Source organism: Saimiri boliviensis, chromosome 19 (assembly GCF_048565385.1).
Source record: "Saimiri boliviensis isolate mSaiBol1 chromosome 19, mSaiBol1.pri, whole genome shotgun sequence".
NCBI lineage: Eukaryota > Metazoa > Chordata > Mammalia > Primates > Cebidae > Saimiri > Saimiri boliviensis.
The window spans coordinates 630279-645564 of NC_133467.1; the positions used below are offsets into that span (position 1 = coordinate 630279).

The following is a 15286-nucleotide window of genomic DNA, read 5'->3' on the forward strand; positions in this document are numbered from 1 at the left end:
GGATAAGCATGAAATATAACTTTGAGATTTGCAAACACTAATAATTTCTGCCTTTAAGAAGTGAAAAATGCTTGAGCCAGGTATGTCAGTTGAGGCTGCAGTGGGCCGGGGTTGTACCATTGAACCATAGCCTGGGTGACAGAGAGAGATTCTGACCCCACAAAAATGAATAAATAAAGAAGTGAAAAGTTACCACTAGCACTCTTTTTCTGACACATTTAATATGTAAATAATGTGTGTGTGTTATAGATGAAAATTACTGAAGATGACTTATGGATCAGAACTTACGCCAGACTTTATCAGAAGTTGTGTTCTTCTACTGGAGATGTTCCCATTGGAATCTACAGGACTGAGTCTCAGAAACTTACTACATCTGAGGTTTGGAAATAACAAAATATACCTATTTTGATGTTTAACCAGATGAATGCAATCATTCAAAAACTTACAAACTGATTTCTAAAAAATGCGATAGAAAGTGAAAAGAATGCTACCTGAATACATTGTGTTAAATCTCAGAAGTAAAATTTTTTTCAGCTTTTTTTTTTTTACTAAACTGTGTCAGTATTCCAAAGAATATTGTTGGCTAAGGGGCTGTTCTGATTTTATGGATGTTGGGTTTTAGGTGACTTTTGTAGATTTAGGATTAGCTGTTTCTAGAAGATTATCAGGAAGCAAATTATTTATAAATAACCTTGAGTTTCTGAGACATAAGAAAAGTTCTCAGGCAAGCAACCTAGATTTCTAATATATGCCCCTACTGCGTATATTAGCATTTTGAAGGAAGCAAAGCAAATTTAGTAAGTATTCACATTTCTCAATCTCCAGATGGATGGCCACTCTAAAGCCAAAAGAAAACTCCTGAATATAAGAGTAGTGTCAGATCTTCCCAAAGAAAAGTTCAGTAAATTTAACAGCAAACTTGATCCAGTTAACATGGAAGGAGAATCTCTGATAAGTTTGTGTAGCTGAAAACATATTTGCATTTTGATTTGGTCACTTCATGTGGTACATGTTGTTTTAAGTAGTTCTTAAAGCCTTAGTATAATATCACCTTTTAGGTTAGACTCTTTTCTGAAAGAAAGATTTTGTATAAATGCATCATTCTATCAATATCTACAAAATTGTTTAATGTAAGTTGTGGTTTGTATTCTTGAAATATATTTTTCTTCAGACACTTCAAAGTTATTACAAATTATTTAAAAATTTGGTTAGCCAATTTTTTGGTCTGATACAAAATTATGTCAACTGTAAGGCTCAGATCAGACACATGCATTTCATTAATTTATAAGGTTATTAAACCGCCTTGTGAAAAAAAATCACCAAATCCCTGTATAGAAAAGAACTTTATAGAAAGCATAAAAATAATGGGGTAGATTTTTGTTGTTGCTGTCAAAAGTTTAGTTTGACACTTATGTATGTTGTCAGCAGAAAATACTCCAGTTTCTCTGAGGTGCTTCTTGGTGGTTTCACTGTAGCTTCAGGGGTGCTAAGTGGAGCTTTGCTGCCATCTTTCCTGCTGAATCTGAGTTTTTCTTTTCTTGTGGTCGTTGTGGTTCACACTGAAAAGAATGAGACAAATCTAGAGAAAGTCAGGAATTTTGATTGATTAGAAAAACAAACCAGACAGCTAAATATGTAAGATGTTTCTCTAGAAATGCCTAAAATTTTAAGAATACTGGATTAAAAACAGTATTATTTAATTAAAGGTTAAGAAAAGATCAAAGCTTTCATACCCAGGTAATTAAGCACAATTATCTGTTCAAGCTGCTATTACAAAATGCCATGGACTGGGACTTGTAAACCACAGCAATTTAATTCTCAGTTTTGAAGGCTGGGAAATCCAAGATCAAGGCACCAGTTGGTTAGGTGTCTGGGGAGGACCTGCTTCCTGGTTCTCACGTGGCCATCTTCTCACTGAATTCTCACCTGGTGAAAGGGAAGGGCATCTCTCTGAGTCTTCTTTTATAAAGCTGTCTCATGATCTAATGGTCTTCCCCAAGCCCTACCTTCAAATACCAACACACTGAGGATTAGGTTTTCACATATGCATTGTGGGGTGATGGGGAACAAATATTCAGTCTATATAAACCATTTCTTATTTGACCCTAGCCAGTACAAAGAAGATTTTCATACAGCGGCATGTTGCGATGTTTTTTGTCTGACATATAGGCTTTGAGAATTGCAATGCAGTAAATTCTACCCTTGGTCAACTGCATGTCCATGTCAGTGTTATGTATTATAATAGTGTCCATGTGTTATTAAAGTACTCTTTTGTGTGCTGTTGACATTGCAGGTAGGAAAAGGATAACTATGTTAATTGTCGTCAAGGAGTATTTAACTACATTTTAGTCAACTCTGCCCATCATAAAGATCACCTCATTAAAATGCTTGTAAATTCTCAAATGTCTAGATTATATTTAAAAATACGTATCATTGGGATGATAAAAGGGCACTGTTTAAAATAAAGATGACACCTTTTGTTTTTTTCTGCACTGATTTCAATCCGTCTTCTGGCACACGTATTTTTATTTAAATATTAAATTCTGCCTATTGTAGAAAGAATGGAGGCAACTAACGGAAATAAATAGAGACACCAAGCACTTTTTACAACAAAATATTTTAGTAGGAACAGAGAAATTAATTTTACTCAACATCTAGCATACCCTGAGTGCTACACTTGAGCCTGACTTCAATTTTTAATTTCCTGGTAAATAAGGTAAACAATAGCAATATGTTTATTTATATAGTAATTATAGCCGGGCGCGGTGGCTCAAGCCTGTCATCCCAGCACTTTGGGAGGCCGAGGCGGGTGGATCACGAGGTCAAGAGATCGAGACCATCCTGGTCAACATGGTGAAACCCCGTTTCTACTGAAAATACAAAAAATTAGCTGGGCGTGGTGGCGCGTGCCTGTAATCCCAGCTACTCAGGAGGCTGAGGCAGGAGAATTGCCTGAACCCAGGAGGCGGAGGTTGTGGTGAGCCGAGATCGCGCCATTGCACTCCAGCCTGGGTAACGAGAGCGAAACTCCGTCTCAAAAAAAAAAAATAAATAAAAATAAAAAGTAATTGTAGTCTGGTACATGAAAGGTTAAATTTCATCTTGCAAAAGATTTGTTTTTCTTGGTCATTTGTTAAAAGGATGAGTATATTCTTTGCTTCCTGAATTTGGAGATTTTAGATTCCATGATGAGTAATACCTATCTGTGGTCATAGCTTTGCAAGATGCAAAAGTAACATTAAAGTGTGTATCTCTTACATTAACCTTCAACTAAAAAAGTAGAAAGGGACATCAATTAAATCTTAACCCAATAAAGACATTGAGGTTTTTTTGTATTTAATGATGGAAACGTTATTTTTTTCAGATTATATAAAAACACAGGATAAGAGCTTAGTGTGTCTAATAAAATCAGATTAGCTCTAACAGTTCACCATGTGTCTCAAATATCAGATGGTTTAAAAGCAAAGTTCTGAAATTTAAATAACCATTAGTGTTCAAAATGCAACTGTCCTTTTACTAGAATTTAAAGAAAGACACTAGATTTCAGGAAGTAGAAACTTGATTTGGTAATTACTACGGAGAGTCTGTGTTTGTGCTTAGGTTGCCGTCAGATCTTAATTTGCCTCAAGTTCAGAAAGCTTTGCTGCTGTCACTCTCTCCGTATGAATGCATACTAAAGAGTTACTCCCTGGAGGTGGTCTGTGGCCGGGGGACCCTGGAAACAGTTAAGGGCTAGGAGCATCACCCTGAATTCTGAAAGTTCAGTTAGAGGGTTATTCTGTACACTTTACACTTCAGCAGCAAATGGAAGACTCTTTCCTAGGGGAACTGACCAACCCAAGTGGAAAGGCCTAACAATACAGACGTGGGAGATTCTTTTTTTTTTTTTTTTTTTTTTTTTTTTGAGAGAGACAGTCTAAGTCTGTTGCCAGACTGGAATGCAGTGGCGCAAACTCGGCTCACTGCAACCTCCGCCTCCTGGGTTCAGGCCATTCCCCTTTATCAGCCTCCCAAGTAGCTGGGACTACAGGGGTGTGCCACCACGCCCGGCTGATTTTTTGTATTTTAGTAGAGATGGGGTTTCACCATGTTGGCCAGGATGGTCTTGATCTCCTGATGTCGTGATCTGCCCTCCTTGGCCTCCCACAGTGCCGGGATTACAGGATTGAGCCACTGCGCCCTGCCAGATGTGGGAGATTCTTTAAGTTCAGTAATCCAGCCAGATCAGCATGAAATGCAGCAATAAAAAGAATCTCCCCCAGAGCTTTCAGTCAATTTATTAGTCTTTTACTTTAATAAGAAGAAGACAACTAAATATTCCCGACAGAAGGGGAAAAGCTTATAAGATAAGATTCAGGAAGTTATTGATAAGCTAGAGCAAGAATTCACAACATGGACGAAGAGTAAACAAAGGATCAAATTAGAGAACTCGTTTAGGAGTTCTAAGATTTGAATCTTAAGATTTCAAGAAAAAGGAAATGCATAGAAACCGAAGAAATATTAGTGTAATAATTCTAGAAAAATCAGAATGTGTTAGTTTCCAGATGGGAAAGGTTACCATGTGTCCACAACAGTGAATTAAAATAGACTCACATCATCAAGTTTCAGAACACTGAGGGAAAGGAGAGGCTCCTAAAGTCTTTCAGAGTGAAGGTGGTGGGATAGATCACATGCAATGTACCATTTGGGTTTTCTCAACAGCAATACCACAAGCCAGAATAAAATAGAATAATGCTCTCAAGATTTTAAAAGAGTATTATTTTCAAATCAGAATTATCCAGTCAAAGCTATCAAACTTGTGTAAGAGCAGAACAAGTAAGATGTCAAGTATATATATTCTCCAAAAATGTCCTTCGCATGTCTGATTTCTAAGGACACTACTCCCACCAAAATGAGGGAGAAATCATGATCTGCAGGAAATCAGACATTTTATGGAAACCGGGTGACAAAAATAAAGTCAAGGATATCAACAGGATGGTGAGGAAAAGACCCCCAAGCATGAGGGGAGACCTAGAGCAGGTCAGAAGGCTTCAGAGAGATTTCTTTAGGAAGATTAAATCTGTAGACTTCCTGAAGCATCTCAATGTCTTCAATTAACATTAGACAGCTGCCAGAGAGTTCAGGATGAATTACTGTATATATCTAAGTACATATCAAAGCAATTTATACAATAAGACAATTATTGACTTTAGGAATATAACACCATTATCAACAATTAAAGTATGTGTGCAGGCAATGAATGCGAACCACACACCTATATATCTCATCTGTAAAGTATACTGAGTCATAATAAGTCCTGAATTTTGATCCAATAAAAATTATGCTGAACTATTTTGAGATGATGAGGGCAAACGTAGTGAAATATATATAAAAGATTGTTAATGACTCTTCTTGTAGAGTGAGAAGTCAATAGATAAAAGCAGAAACTGAAAAAAACATGATGTGAAATATATGTAAAAGATTGTTAATGACTCTTCTTATAGAGTGAGAAGTCAATAGATAAAAGCAGAAACTGAAAAAAAACATGAAATAATAATCAAGCATATTATATAGAAATAGAGAAAGAACAACACATCCCACTAAAAGAGGCAAAACTAGACAGATCTTATGAGAGGAAATTAAGAGAGGTTATGCTATGAGCTGCTATTTTTCTAAACAAGCTGTAACATTTTCTGACTCTTGAAACCTTGCATTTATAACTAATAAAAAACACTAATAGATGTATAGGCTTAACGTAATGATATTAGACCGATTCGTTAATTATTTCTTTAATGTGTACATGTTTAAGTGCTAAAATCTATTCTGTTCTATGAAGAACTTTTATTAAATGTCAATATTTTATGTAAGGATAAACTAATATAAAGAATTTAGACTTTGCTTTCTTGTTTATTCATGAAATTTAAAAAAATAGCTTTTAAAGGCAGATGCAGGTTTTCATGGCACATCATTTTCCTGCCTGTCTTTAGTATCTTCCCATGTTCTGAGTAGAGAAACAGAAGTTATTATTTATTATGTCTCTGAGGTAACTGCTTTGGCTCTGGGGGTGGGAGAATCGCTGTCTAAAGTTTAGGTGACATTTTAAAAAAGACAAATGTTGGTAAAGGACATTGATAATCAAAATTACTAACATTTATAGAAGCCCTGGAATATTATCCCATTTCTTTCTGGTGGGCTGTAGATTAGTGAAAAGTCACACAAACACAAGCAGAGCAAAGTGAGGGTACGCACAATGGCTGTGTGAAAACCAGTCTGTGGAAAGCAAAGTCGGGATGGAACTGCCCATTCATAACTAGTCACATGCCATCCACGCCAGGAGAACTACCACCATCTGTATGTTTCTATTCCAGGGCATTTTGACAGACGTCATATACTCCTGGTTCAGAAAACATATACAGGAAGGACAGGGACATATATTACTCTTAGTGGACAAAAAGAATCAGTATTTTCCTTCTCAATCCATAATACAAAATCATGGAATGCAAAAAGCCTCACTGTAGTCACTTAATGGCAGAACTTAATTTTCTTGAGATTATTTATACGGTTAAGTTATTCCAGTTAGAGTGAATATTTATACTTTTCATTGCAGAAACAATAATTTTTGAAAATAAAAGGCTACCCAGGTTCCACTGGGGGTATTATCTACCATATAGCGTATAACATAGTATTAACTTGCTAAAATCTGAACAATTCAGAATTAATAAGCATATTTGTCCTTTGATTAAGAAGAGGTGGACCTATGTTTGCCTCAGTTTTCCAGTGTACTTACAATTTCATTTGTTTGAAGTATACTATAACCAGTGAAAACTTTACTAGAAACTAGAAACATACCTTTTAAAGCATATTAATGTACCAGCATCTTTTATAGTGTATGCAGTAAATTTGTGGAATATACTGCTCTGGATTTTGGCCACTTTTATAGTAAATAAATCTTGTAGCTTCCAAAAACATGCATAATGGAATAATCATTGTTCCATCTGCCAATCATTAACACTTTACTATCGAAATGGGAAATAGCATCTAAAATATATTATTAAGGTACAAATTTACCTATTATAAAATCTCTATAGGAGTGACTGATTTTAAAATTCTGCCTGTCTTTTCTTTGCTATTATTCTCTCAAACAACATTTATTTCATTCTGCCATGTGTAAGGAATCCTGAAGTAGTTTCAGGAAACCCACAATCAAATGTTTATTATACATTTCTTATATTTACAATAATAGATAATACTATTGTAATTCTATACATACAAGTATATATATATATATACAAGTTATATTTCAAGCATATCAAAGAATATACTTGAAAATGTTACGTCCACATATTCAAAAATGAATAGACTGTTGTTCTTTATACTTGAAGAATAAGACAACATGATTTTTATTCATAACACCTACTTAGCTATTATACATTGATTAGGCAAATGAATTATTTTAGATTCCATAACCAACTGGAGAGCTTAGAATATTTCTGTCAACTAACTTAATTACCTGTATATGTAGTAGAAAAAAAATCAATCTTACTTAAAGATAAGAAATTTAAAAACAGTACAAATATTAACACCAATAATGATTGTTGAGTGTCTCAATAATTATATCAAGTATTCTGTTGTGACTATAGTAGCTTTGTAAGCTACTGCTAATTATTTTACTTTCTTCCACAAGCACCACTTTTTTTCTTTTGTTTTTTTGAGATGGAGTTTCGCTCTTGTTGCCCACGCTAGAGTGCAAAGATGTGGTCTCGGTTCACCACAACCTCCGTCTCCCAGGTTCAAGCGAGTCTCCTGCCTCAGTTTCCCAAGTAGCTGGGATTACAGACATGTGCTACCATGCCCAGCTATTTTGTAATTTTAGAAGAGACGGGTTTCACCATGTTGGTCAGGCTGGTCTCAAACTCCCAACCTCAGAATATTTGCCCACCTTGGCCTTTCAGAGTGCTGGGATTACAGGTGTGAGCCACCACGCCCAGCCCCAAGCAACACTTTTTCTATATCAAACTTAGGAAGACAATTTTCGCAAAACAAAAACAATGTACAAGAGCGAATCTTTAAAAATAATAGCTTATTCTTTACCTAATTTTGCTCAAAAGCCCTATGAGAAATACACCTGAAATTGGATTTTGCTATGTGGGTATATGTCACATTTTGTCCCTGTTACTGATTGTTCCATGTATGTATTGTTTAGTCATTATTTAAACTGTGCTTTGTGTGTTTCTTTTTCCTTCCCTTGTGTCAGTCTCAAAAAATTGCATCACAAGTAAGTATTTTCTGTTTGTTTCCCTTTCCTGAAATGGTATAATCTATTAATTCAGAACTATTAAAGAAAAATAATATTAAATATCAAATTCAATATTCTGATTTTAAAATGAAATAAATCAATTAAACTTAAATGCATATAAATGCTTTCTCTTCAAATTAATGTACTTATATTTCTCCAATAAGTTGCTTGAAATGTACCATTGTAAAGATTAAAGTCTAAGAAGTGTTTATTTTCAATATTTTTGTGCTAATTAAACTTAATAATGAAAGATATTTGAAGATATTATCACGGTTTTTAAAGTGATTAGAAAAGCAGTTTTCTTTCACTATTCAACTTCTTAGAGTAAACCTCCTTTACCTACTATGCAGGAGAACCCTTAAGTTATTCTTAGTACATGCCCTGATTAGAAGTGAAAGGTTATAGATTCCAGACTAATTTATTTCGGAAGCTGTTTTACTTAACAAAGATGTATGTAAATATTCTTAAGAATATGGTAGTAAGACTACTTAAGATTTCTCTTGGCAAATTTCAAGCATGTAGTATATTATTATTAACTGTAGTTGCCATGCTGTTCTTGAGGTCTCCAGAACGTACTTGTCTTATAACAGAAAGTTATCTTTGACATTCATCTTTCCCCTGTCCTCTGACCAATGGTAACCACCCTCCTACCCTTTTTCCATGAATTTGACTTTTTGAGGGAAGGAAAACAACATGGATTAAACTAGGCAAGATGAAAATATACGTGAAATAAACTACATATTTACAAAAGCTGTTTGTAGTTTTTTGGCTGTTTTCTACTTACCACTGTGGGGCGTTGACTGCTTCCTGTGGTTTCAACAATTGTCTCTATATTGATAGATGGCAACCTTGTGTTTGTAGCCCTAGCTGTTCTAATTCCCTAACATGAAACGCAAATACGTCATCTGTATCTGTATGATCCTCTCCATCTTGTTACCTACCAGAATTACGAATATTTATTTGTAGGCCTCAGATGCACCCAGGAAAGTACTTAAAATGTGTCAGTAAACAAAAGAGTTTTCAGAACGTTGACATGAAAATGTCATGCCTGTTCTTAGATTTGATTAACTTTTGGTGGATTTAATATATCAAAACTTTCTTTTCTTCACTATCTTGCATAGTGCAGCCAGATGAAGGATAATTTTTCTTTGCTCAAATGATGAAGAATCTCTAGTGTATGTCTGATGCCTAGTATTTTGAGTAAAAACTTTTATTGCTGGATTTCAAGCTACTTGAACCTCCTGTCCCATTCCTGGACAAGTCACTTACCAATTATTTTGCCTGACCAATTGACACTGGAGGTGGAACACGATGAGCAATGACCTGAGTTTAAATCTTGCCCTCTTCTTTTACTAGCTGTACTTTGGCTATATGTAGCAGATTGAGGAAAAAACATATTCTTAACATTTCCACAAAGTAGAAAAAAGGCGGAAATGTGTGGAGTGAATTGTTCAGAGTTAAAGGCAAGTAATTCTGTGGCAAAGCACATAAAGTAACATCGATCCTATTTCATCATTCTTCATTGGTGCGTTGTTTTTGGGTGGATGATGCCACCTCAGAAAATGTTCATGTCAGTTCACTTAAAGTTATAAATAAAATACTTAAAGTAAGTACTCCTATGATTAAGTACTTTAATATTAAGCGTAGGTATGTTCACTAACCTTCAGTGCATCGTAATTCTTTTCTTCTGCTATTCAGCTTTTTAGAGTAAACCTCCTTTACCTACTATGCAGGAGAACCCTTATGTTATTCTTAGTACATGCCCTGATTAGAAATGAAAGGTTATAGATTCCAGACTAATTTATTTCAGAAGCTGTTTTACCTAACAAAACAGCTTGTGTGTGCACATGTGCACACACACACACATGTACTATGAGTCTGAGCTCATCTGTAATTTTGTTTCACTTTCTCTCTAACAAAAATTTACTCTTAAATATTTTTCTTACGTCATTTTATGATTTTTTTTCTACTATTTTCTAGTTCTACCGATTCTTAATCTCATTCATTCTCAAACCCAGGAAAGCATTTCTTACTTGCGTTATTTACTTACGTTAACTTAGTAAGAGTTTCACTGGCACACTTACTAATGAGAAGCTACTTAATGCATCCAATTTGTTTGACTTAATTCAAGTCCATAGTCATGGCTTTCTGTCCACGTAATGTCTTAAACTGTCTAAAGGTTATTCCTCTACTTAGCACTGCCACAGAAAGTAAATTGAGCCTTTTATCACAGCTCCCTGTCAAACAGCCGCTCGTCTACAAAATGAAAACTGAATAGAAAGTTATAAAGTCGATTTAACTTCCCTAGGTCTACAAAAGGGAATCGTGAACTGTGCGCAATGGTATGTTTAGATCCATGGTACTATTTTAGATGGATTGTTTACATAAGAATACAAATGTTTACATTCCCCAGGTCATATATTTGGTTCTTTAATTAAAGCATTGTGTGTAACATAGAAATTCTCTTCCTGCAGGCTTATTTATCCGTTGGTTCTCAGATGTTGTAAAGGATAAGGGAATTGTGGGGGTGGGGGGAGGGGGTTGTGTTTGTGTGTTTAAAATGTTTTGTGCATGGCAGGGGAGGTGCTGAACTCACATTAGAATTGCTGTACTGGCTTTTGAACACTTCATAGTTGGGTCCTTTCTTCTGGACTATAATATGCTGAAGGTGATAGAGTGATAGCCCCTCTGGCCTACCCTATACACATACATGCATGCCTACCCACACTCATATGCACACATGCCTGTTGAAACCGTTGCTTTAGACTATATTTTCAGTAATTCCGGGAAATTATAAATGAAAATTCACTGTTAAGTTGACAGAGCATGAGACGAAACTGATTCTAATGATGCGAACCATTTGACTGCCTGGATGTGTAGGTTGAATTTGTGTATTTCTACAATGATTTTTTCTTTGTTAGTTTTGTTTGTAAGTCAATTTTAGAGTATAAAGTGATTCAGTTGTCTATCAATATTCATTACAAATGTTTATAAATATGTATACTATCTACAAACCTAAGCGTACATACTTAAACATTTTTGTGTAAAAAGCAAATATGTTCTTATATTTGGTGATTTCTAGACATAAAATGAAACCTTTGGTTAGGGAAACCATTTTCTTTGTTTTTTAATAAATGAAAAGTTAATTATAATGAAATCAGTATTGATTTGGGCCAGGCTGATTCAGACCTTGGGCCACGATAGTCAATATCAAATAAATAATAGATGGACAAAGACATGTCTTGAGACCCCAAAAAATAGTTACAAAGCGAACAGCAATAATAATTTTGTTGCTAATCGTATTATTTTTAAAGTTTCCACTAACTTTTAGGAGAAAAGCAATGCTGTACCTTCAGAAAAGATAAAAGCATTCCACTATTGTACAGTGAAAGAAAAGAGAAATAGTCTGATTTAATAAGAAAAACAACTAAGAAATAGTGTTTGTGACATAGGTGGAGCCATATGATGAGAAACATGAGAAAATTAACACAGTTTTATTAAAGATTTAAAATAAATTTCTGAACATCACAACTCAAAAGTTATGAGTACTTTAGAGAAGGATCTCAAACCTTAAATACTGAAAACTGTTATTTGGAAAATTTACTTCAGAGTCACTGGTAACCTCTCTAGCATACTTGTATGAATGGAAGATGTATGACCTGAATTTGAAACTCCCACCACATGCATTGCTACATAAACTAATAATATTTTCTCAGTTCTCCTCTTCTTCAGTGTCTTTATAACAATAGATTTTTTTATGAAATGTAGATTAGAAGGAAAAATGCTGTAGTAAGACCTAGTTGATAATACCCATCACCCCATTTCATTCCAAGAAAAGTAATTCTTCCTTGGCCTCCATGATAATTTTTGTATATATTCTCATATCCTTAATTTCTTATTTTTCTTCTGCTTACTACTCCACAACTGAGAATACTGAGAAATGAAACTTGAAATTGGGGGCTTACCTCTAAACTATGCCTATGTTTTTCTGATTGTATCCAGTGTGCCTTGCACACGTACTCAACACGTATTCACTCAACTCAGTCACAGACATCTTTCTTAACATACTTCCATTAAGTCCACCTTTACACAATTTTATTTGTACCACGTCTGTCATTAATTCTGGTACCTATTGTTTTACCATTAATTTTATGTAAGTGCTTATGGTTGTATGCCATGGAGTTCCTCATAGATTATAAGTTGCTCAGTGGATGAGACACGTATAGCATTATTTCTTTATTATTATTATTTTTTAACCTAGAACTAATTATTGTATATGGGAACTGGATATAGTTCTGAGGAGAATGTTTACTGCTCCACAGAGGCAGTGTGGAGACTTCACCCAAAATTTGGTTTTGATGTTAAAATTGATGATGCCACACATGCCCCAAGAGTGTTGGTTTGTTTGATTGTTTGTTTGTGGGAAGAACAGGATGGGCTCCCAAGCAGGTCTGAGGGAGCAGACCATTTTTATTTTGGCCTTTATCGTGGTTAGGAGCTGGGTTTTGGGTGAGATTTCTCATGCATAAGGAGTGTCAACTTCCTGCTAGGGAAAAAGGAAGGAGCGCCAGACTTTCTTATCAACCTGCCCAAATATGGGGCAGAAGGTTGTGTTGGAGCTTGAAAGCCGTCAGCAGTCAAACATCAAAAGTGGAGTCAGACACTGTTAGACTTTACCCCTGATGTTGGACGGGTGACTGAAATGTGCCTGGTTTTGTTTAACAGAATGCTCTACGAAGCTTGTAGCCTGTGGTTAATAGGGAGTTGAAAGCTACCTTAAATGCCTTGTTGAAAAGGACCGTGTTGTGTATTTTGGAAAAGTGGAATGCGTGTTTCGGTTACTTTCAGTGATGTCCGGAATATTGACGGTGATAAATGTTTTGATGAGCCTTGTATTATGGTCTTACTATGTGTAAAGACACTTGTGACCTTGATTATTATTTTGTGTATGTAGGAGGAAGAGATTCCCAGAGTTCTTTCCTTACAGAGGGCAACCGTGGATAAGGAATTGTTTCTGCCATTGCCTGCATCAGGTGACCAAACCACAGGCAGTGACCCACGAGTGTGTAGAAATGTGCGAGTGAGACCAGTTGTTATCCAGGGTGTCTGGTGCTGAGATGTTCCCTGCCAACCTTTGGGTCCTGTCCTTGCTTAGCTCTGTCACTTTAAGGGATCAAAAGCAGCAGCTCTCCAGTGAGCTTCACCACATTTAACACAATACCACCATCCATGCCCTGTTCACGTGATTAATCCCAAGAAGCTCCCTAGGTACTCAGGGATTTGGGATAGGCGTGACATGCTCAGTACCATGGCACAGGGGAAACTTTCTTCTGCAGGTGACATAAGCCAGAAGGCCCAAGTTTGCCCCTTTCCTACAGACTCTCTAGTGGCTGTGTCAGACTTGCAGGATGATGCTTCTGTGACCAAAGGCACAGTGGGCCACTGAGGGCAGAGTCCTGCGCACAGGGCTTCTGATAGAGCTCAGTATGCAACCAGCAATTGCCATTCTAATGGTATATAGCATGTGACCAAGGAGGATAGTTTTGCTGCCAGAAACCCATGAGCACTATTATGGTTGATGCAGGAGGCATTGGAGGAGACCTCTCTTGCAGAAGAGGGGAACAGTGTGATTGCCTGTTGTATTGCAATTTGGAGAGATTCCATAGCCTTTTGTTTTAAGGGGTCTCATTCAGTGTGGGGCAATTTGCGAGTAGGAGCATAAATGAGCTTAAGTAAAATGTGGTGCTTGTCAATGAGGATTATCTTGCATCGAGAACCCCAGAAGGCCTAATAAATGTTACTTTTGTCTTAAAGTTGTGGATACTGACAGGCATTGTTCCTTGAGACTGTCAGTGGTGAAGTAGCCTTTGGTCACATAATGCTCAGAAATTTGACTACACTGAGGAACCATGCACTTTGAACAAGGCATTGCCTGTTCTTCCTTGTGAACTCCTTTCGAATGTGCATTCATCCCGAGTGAGTGTCAAAGGAATCTCCTGGGAAGAGGATGGTATCAATGTAATGTCCTACCTCTTTTCCCACAGTAACTTGGATGCAGTAAAGATCTGCCTGCAGAGGGATTGTTTGTGACAGCAGGACTTTTTAAGTATCCTACATGTGGTCAGGTCAAGAAGTTTGAGTTCTTTTGAAGATAGAGGAAAAGTAGAAGCCTTTCCCTGGAACTGGGGATTGGGAACTGTGTCGTTATGGAGGTATAGGCAGCAACAGCAGCAGAAGCATTTCTGTGGGGCCAAATGGGCTGTCTCCTTTTAGGAGTGTAAGAGCCTATCAAAAGAGGCACTTAAGAGAACACAGTGATCAAATGCTTATGACTTTGTGACTGCAAAGTATTTACAAATTGCTGATTGAATGGAGTCAGTAATGTCACCGAGTAATAGTGGCCTTAATATGTGGAACCACAGCGTTAACTTTGGGATGATCTGCTACCAGGCTCCATTTTTTTTCCAGGTTTAAGAACAAGCCAAGTTTGACTATTAAATGGAGAAGCAGTGGTGACTAATTACCCCTTCTCTAAATAGTTCTTAGATGAGAGGTTTCAATCCTTGAAGGATTGTTCTAATTCTTGTAGTCCTTATTAATTATTTACATTGAGGAGACAGAAGTGCATGCGGGTCTGTATTGTCAAACTCCTTGGACGTGTCAAAGATTTGACTTTATTTACTTTAATTTATTATTAATTGGATCAGAGCATCCATGTCTGTCTACTCTGGGATATTTTGGACAATGGCTGTTAAGACTGGAGAATTTACTCCAGAAAATAATTCTGATGGTTAAGATGAGGTATGTCTGTTTGTGCTATATTTTGTGTGTGATAATCACCTCCACAAGAGGAGGTACCTCTATTTTAGTGCAGTCCCTGTATTTAGGGTACTTTGTTTACAATTAGTGGCATTTCCAATGATGAGTGTGGTTTGATCCTCAACTTTAGATTAAGGTTCTGAAGCTTTGCCAATGGGTGCAGCTCAGGAAACATTAGAGTTAATTTGGAAC

At 36.3% G+C, this 15286-nt stretch overlaps 1 protein-coding gene across 8 annotated transcripts in view; it reads left to right on the plus strand.

Annotated features, from left to right (window-relative positions):
• The window catches only part of KCNT2 (potassium sodium-activated channel subfamily T member 2), a 436518-nt gene that overhangs the window by 381822 nt on the left and 39410 nt on the right, over nt 1-15286 (plus strand). For all 8 annotated transcript variants that reach the window (XM_074389701.1, XM_074389699.1, XM_074389705.1 and 5 more), the window contains one exon: nt 250-378. In XM_074389701.1, coding sequence (XP_074245802.1) covers nt 250-378 — 129 coding nt within the window. The remainder of the gene's footprint in view (nt 1-249; nt 379-15286) is intronic.